At 25.6% G+C, this 7,151-nt stretch overlaps 1 protein-coding gene across 1 annotated transcript; it reads left to right on the forward strand.

Moving 5' to 3' along the window:
- The first annotated feature begins 2,987 nt into the window (after positions 1-2,987).
- On the forward strand, positions 2,988-3,466 carry LOC119677100 (neuropeptide-like 4). The gene is made up of 2 exons (XM_038088366.1): positions 2,988-3,037; positions 3,142-3,466. The coding sequence occupies exons 1-2, from the start codon at positions 3,026-3,028 to the stop codon at positions 3,322-3,324; spliced, it is 195 nt and encodes a 64-aa protein (XP_037944294.1). The 5' UTR covers positions 2,988-3,025; the 3' UTR covers positions 3,325-3,466.
- Positions 3,467-7,151: the final 3,685 nt, after the last annotated feature.

Below are 7,151 nucleotides of genomic sequence, written 5' to 3' on the forward strand. Positions count from 1 at the left end.
AGTAACAATATGAGCTAAAAACTTTTTAATATTAGTTAGAGTTATTACATAAATAGTACAAAAACATATCAGAGAAAAAAGAAAAAATATATTATTCAGTTGCTAAAGAAGAAAAGAGAAGAAAGTGAGGAAGATAGAGCTAGAGAGAAATAAAAGGAAAATTTAGTGTTGTTCACGCAAACATAATTACCTCCATAATTAATCTTTATCTCAAAATATAAAATTGACCTAATAAAGTGTAACATTAAGAAATATCTTGAAATAAAAAACCATTCACATTTTAATAATTGATTTATCTAATAGAGTTTATGGTTAGAGACACTTTAAAAAAAATTAACGTATTCTAATTATTAACTAACCTCATCTAATCCATGAACAAAATATATAGATACGAGTATCATAATAATTTATTTATTCTAGAAATTAGGCTAGTAGCCTCTAAGATTAAGAGCTTTCCTAAAACAAATCTTTACGTCTTATAATACTCATAATTAAATTACCCGATAGAATTCATATTTAAAATATATTTAAATAAAATCTAACGATCTAATAACAATTAGGTTATTTTATGAATAATAGATATCTAAAATGGTAAAATTTTTTACAATTGACAAGACTTGTGAAATTGGTTCACCTCTACTTGAGGAGGGAAAATGCGTATTCTGAAAATGACGTTTTTTGGGGACTACATATTATGGAATTCCATCTTTAAAGTGTTTCTTCAGATTTAGAGTAGAAAGGGTATCTCATCCCTCTACTTAAAGAGCCTTCTCAGAATGACACTCTGTGTGTACTAGATATTAAGGAATTACACCTTTAAAACGGTTCTTCAGATTTGGAGTATGGCCAGTATCTCATCCGTGTTATCACAACTAACTATTATTTGTATTTAAATATCAAAGCTACCATATTAATCTATTTTAACCAAATAGTTAACTAATTTAACCTTATGATTTAAATATATTTTAAAGTAAGACATCTTACATATTATAATAATTGATTGACCTAATAGACTCTACAGTCAAGACATACATTTAAAGATTAAAATTATTATATATTCCAATAATAAACTGACAGAGTACATTTTAAGACGGAAAAAAATTTTTTTTTTTTGCCTTAATGAAAAGCCTTAGGAACGAGATAAGAAGACCTCAGCTATCAGACTGTTAAAGGCATCTAACTAAGGCCACATTCTAGCAATCTGAAGGCAAATATGTTAGAAGCTTAGTTAAGTTGTATAAACACATAAAAAATGTTTTTATATACTTCCTAAATTATTTGCCAATGTCTAACAAAATTATTTCTAATTATTTTGTGCTTTATTTATATGCTATATTTGCTATAATATGCTATATTTAACTGTATTTATGTTATATACTTTACAGTCCATTTCTAAATGCATTTAATAAGAATTAGTGTGCATACCCACTTGACTTGGAACTCAAATATATCACTTTTATTCTTTAAAATAATGATTCGAAGTAGAATTAGTGCTACACTAATGAATGGCTGAGTGCAAATAAAAATGGATTGTATATAAAAATAATTGGTTCTGAACAGATAAATATATTTTTGTTATAAGATCTTTCTATGTGATCCCAACTTCAGTAATTTATATAGATCTTATTATAATCTTTTTATATTAGATCTTTTTATGTAATCCTAACTTCAATAATACAAAGATACTTTTCTTTTTATAGAGATTTTTTCTTTTTTCCTGGGGACCAAATACGCTTCGATTGATATATTATTTTTATTAAATTTATTTTGTGTATAGAATTATAAAGTTATATCGACTATATTATGCTAGTATGCTAAAATGGTTGGTACATTAAGTTAATTTAAAATAATAATGAGTAATAATATAATTTAAAGTAATATTTTTCAAACACCTTACCTACCAGCCTATTAAAAACAATTACTGTTAATAATATACTTTCGATATATAAATATATTAAAGCCTGTAATATAGTCAATAAAATTTAATTTTAATATCCGTACTGAAGGCCCTAGCAACTAGCGTTCGTTTTCCTATCTTAGTTATAAAATTTTATATTTTGTAATTAATTATAATAAATAGAAAATAAATAAATAAAAAATAACCTACATATATTACTCTAACTATATATTCGGTATTTTACTTCTATTAAAGTTTAAAAATTGGTTGTTCCAGTTTAAACACTCCAACCTTTGTACATATAATCGAACTACTAACCTATATATTATAATTCAGTCTAAATAAAATAAATTTGGAGTATATAAGAGACTAATTTAGTACCCCAATAATGTATAATTATTAATGTCAATTTTATTAAGACTGAATCCCAGTACTAAATGCAATTAGAAAACGTTTATGAAAACATTATTTATAAATGTGAAGTAAACTATATTAATAAAAAATTATTTTTTAAATACCTACCATTGTATTACATTCATATATGTAAAATAATAAAAACAAAATAAAATTTGAAGCATGAGGCTATTTCTAAAGATACGTAGTTTTCACTTTCAATTCCTCAACTGATTTGTATGCAAAATCCGTTCGAAAAGCATTAGGTTAATGTCAATAAAATTGAGCAAAAAAGAAAAATAAAAAGTAGAAATTGATAAATATCTTAAAAAACTTGCAATTAGAATAATTATTCCAAACGCCGAATATAAGTGAATACCTTATTTATTGTTACTTATGTCATATCCAAAACGTTGAACAATTTTTTTTAATTCTCTGACAATTTATTTCGCTAAATTCTTTTGTATCTCCATAAAAAAAATTAAAATTCGAAACTCGATTAAGGAATTTAATGGTAAAGATTGAAATACAGTATTAGATATAAATAAAAGAAATAAAAAAAATATAAAGAAACAAATTTAAAGAATTATATACATATTTACTATACGGATATACAGTATATTGTCAAATATACTGAGAATTTTTAGGAGTATATAAATAGCTTAAGAACTCTGAATTGATATCAGTTAAACAAGTGTTTACCTACTTTCAACAACAAACAACAAATTTTCAAAAATGTTCAAACTTGTAAGCGACTAATTGGCTCAAGAATACTTAACATAAAACATATTTTATATAAATAAAATAAATATTTTTTATATATACATATGTTTTAAATAAATTTTTCTTAGTTGGTTGTGCTTTTTGCTGCTCTCTTTGCCGTTGCATTTGCTGTGCCATCACCAGTAGCTGGCCCATCTCCAGTTCCAGTGGCAAGCCCTAATCCCGCACCAGTGCCAGCTCCTCAAGTTTATTATGGTACACCATATGCTTACTCTGGTTATTATGCTTCACCCTACTCTTACTATGGCTAATAGTTTTACACTATCATGTGGAAAACGCTAAATTGGATTACGACCACGGATTCCTCTGACCTCAACAGATTATTTTTAATATTAAGTATTTGTTAAAAAAATTGTGTTGTTTTATTAATACTCGCTTTTAAAATGATGAAAATAAAAAGAACATTGCATCAAATACTTTCTGGTTTTATTTTGGTAAATAGATTAATTTTAAATTAAATTATTTTTGATTTATTCACATAAAAGTTAAACCGATTTATTATAACAACATTTACATTTTAGAATTATTTATTTAAAATATTTTTTTATAAATTATAAAAATTTTATGTAATTATAAATGTTATAGAATTATAGAAATTATAGAAAAAAGTTTTTAGTTTTATAAAAATTATTTATAGAGAGATTTTGAAAAATAGTGAAGTACAACAACAAAAATTAAATTTTTTTAATTTTTTGAATTTTTGGTTGACCATTAATTTAAAATATTTAAATTGTTTTTGTAAATATTATTTAAATATACAATATTATATATTATTTATATAAATAAATATATTATAAATATTTTCCGGGCTGCAAACCGGAAATTAAGGTTATATTAAGGATATATTAAGCACACAGTTGATACATATACTTTGAATCATTGATAAAATCTAGGTTGCTTTTAAGTTGTCGCATTAGATCGGGACCGCCAAGGACTATAAATCAAAAAGTTCCATCATATGTGCCATATTTCAGTTTATTTTATCGATTTCTTACAAATAAATTAATATTTTATTCTTTACACTTTTAATTCTAAAGGTTCTGTATTGAAAAACCAATAGGCAATATTCAGAATCAAAGGAGGTACTAATGCTTTTAAGTTGTCACATTAGGTCTGGCTAAATACAACTCATTGATTTTGAAAGTACGAGACCACCAAGGTCTATTAATCAAAAAAATAAAAAAAATGTATTTGTGTTTGTGTTTTAAAAATTTGTGGAATATCCAATTTATTTTCAATTTATTTTATAAATTTATTACAATCAAATGAATATTTAATTCTGTATTGAAAAAGCAATATGTAATATTTAAATCAGTGGGGAACAAATAAAACGTAAAAGCAGTCAGGTGCCATTTCCTAATTTCTAATTCCTAAGTCCATTATTCTACCAATTTCTTATTGAAAGAATTGATTTGTAACATTATTTTTATATTTTAAAAGTTAGCAAATCCAGCCAAAAGATTTTAATTAACTTCTATTTGGTGCATCTATATACTCATGATCTTAGTTCTCCAAAGAATTGTACAAGTAGACAAAAAGTAAGTAACGTCAGGGAGAACACGTGTTCAACCGTAGAAATTATATTTAATTTATTTTAATTTTTATTTTTTTTGTGGTAAGGCGGTGGAATGCTTTATACACCGTCAGACCAATCATCGTTGCAATGGTGTGCCTGACTCCCTAATAATAATATGTAGTTTGCAGACTAAAATATCCCCTCTTCAGGAAGATTTATTTTCCCTTTGAACCACTTTTGCAATACTTCTACTTTTGCAATGAGGGTCTCTCTTATGTTGGCATTTCAAGCCATGCTCCTGTGATTTATAATCTGCTCCAAACCTTTATAATTTATTTGATTAATTATTATAGATATTATAGAATTAAATTAAAAACTTTTAAAAATTTTATATTAAAATTTTATATTATCTTATAAATAAATATTCTAAATATTTTAAAATTAAACATTAAACAAATTTTACATTATATCAATATACATCGAAGTCAAAGTCAATATATTATTTTAATTAAATAACTTTAAGTACTTTTAAATATCATATGACAAAGTCAAGCCTTTTAATAAAGTAATCCTTAAAATACTGCTATCAACAATTAATCCTTTACAATTTTAATAAATTAAGTATTTCAAATGAAATGATATAATCCTTTCAAAGTGAAAATCACACAAGTGCTAAGTTTGCGGTAGTAAAAAAAAAACACGATTTTACTCAAACTATAAAATTTTTGAAATAATAAATTTTCCATCACATAAAATAAACGTAAAATAAAATTAATACCCCAAAAACTTTTTTGTTGAAATAATATCCTTTAGGGTATGTGCGTGTTCTAAGGATTATTTAGTTTTATCACCTAAAAGAAGATATTATAAAACTTGCCTGGACGTATATTGTATTTCTCTAGTGTGTATAAGACGTTAAGCTTCTTTTGTCCAAATTCCAAAACTTACTATTCCTACCAGTAATGTTTTTCTTAGGATTAGAAATTCGATTTTCTTTATGCCCAGTGTATGACAAGGCAGAATACAGAAATATAGAGCACAACAGGATTAGGGTTACTCGTGTGTCTACAAAATTTTCTTAACTTAATTCTTCATGCGATTTTGGTTCTTTTTTAATATAAAAACAAAATTGAATTTAACCATTTTATTCATTTCTCATAAAGTGTTTTAGAAATTTGTTTAATTTTGAAAAAGATACTTTCTAATTTCATATAAAAATGGTATAAAGAGATATGCTAAACTAAGTGATGAGCTTACTTGTGAACACATACGAACATATTATTGTATGTGCTGACATATTGTGAGATTCATTCATGGTCAGGTCATATACGGGCAGAGTAGTAGTAGATGGATAGTTATATACTCGTACGTAGTATTATGCAGTTGTTCTTAATACAAATTTATATACATATGTCGTATTGCTCTAATTTGGTCTTATAAAGGATTTTAGTGAAAGCATTTAATTCACTTACGAAGAGGAAGTTTAATTTTAGTCAATTTATAAAGATACTGAAATATCTTTAAGCTGCATTCTTAGAAATTTGTAATGAAACTCAAAACGAAAAATTTACCACAATTTGAAGTAAAATTTTATTTTTAAAATTCTTTTTATTTTTATTTTACTTTAATAAGTTTTCTAATACCACTTTTTTTTGGTTTAATTTAATATAAAGGTACTCTGTATTGAATGATAAAGTATGGAGAGAGGAATATAATTAACTTTAGATTCAAAGCCATTTTGTTTTATGTTTCTTCTAATGCTTAATAGACACACTTTGAAATATTAAAGATATTGTAGTACCTATCTAGCAATTAAAGATGAATTAAAGCTAATTTTGTGAACTCACTTTACAATAAGAAATATTTACTATTATATATTGTTTAAAAATTTGTTTAGGAGAAAGCATAGAAGCTCTATTTATGGTTAATGAAATTTACTTAGTAAGTTACACTTTCTAAGTAAGCAATGGAAACATACTATTACTGCAAGTGTACAGTTCTCTCAAAAATTTGAAAACTAAATATAATTTTAAATAAAACATTTTTTTATATTATTTTTGCATATATAATTTTGTCATTTATTTTTAAAGCTATGAATAAAGCATGGGACACCGTGTGAACCATATACCTTGTGATCAAAAACGAACTTATTCGTTCTCTTTTTAAATTCCCGCACTTATCCAATCGGTAATTTTTTTTTATTTTCACGTTGGCAACACTATTATACACATTCTATAAAAGTTTAACGCATATCGTACGATTAGTTTTTGTTCGGCGTCTATACAAAGAAGTCGAAATATTTTCGTGTGGCGATTTTTAGCTGAATTGCATTCAAAAAAAGCGTCGTTGTAATGATTTCCAACGCAGATAGTGACCCCACATTCATTGAACGCATCATAACAGGTGATGAGACATGGGTCTATGAATTTGACATGCCCACCAAACAACAACCGACCGAATGGTGCTTCGAAGATGAGCCGAAACCGAAAAGAACGCCAAAGTCGGTTCAAAATCTGACTGTTTTCTTCGATATTCATTATGTAGTGCGCTATGAATGCCTTC

This window comes from Teleopsis dalmanni, chromosome 2 (genome assembly GCF_002237135.1).
Source record: "Teleopsis dalmanni isolate 2A chromosome 2, ASM223713v2, whole genome shotgun sequence".
Taxonomy (NCBI): domain Eukaryota; kingdom Metazoa; phylum Arthropoda; class Insecta; order Diptera; family Diopsidae; genus Teleopsis; species Teleopsis dalmanni.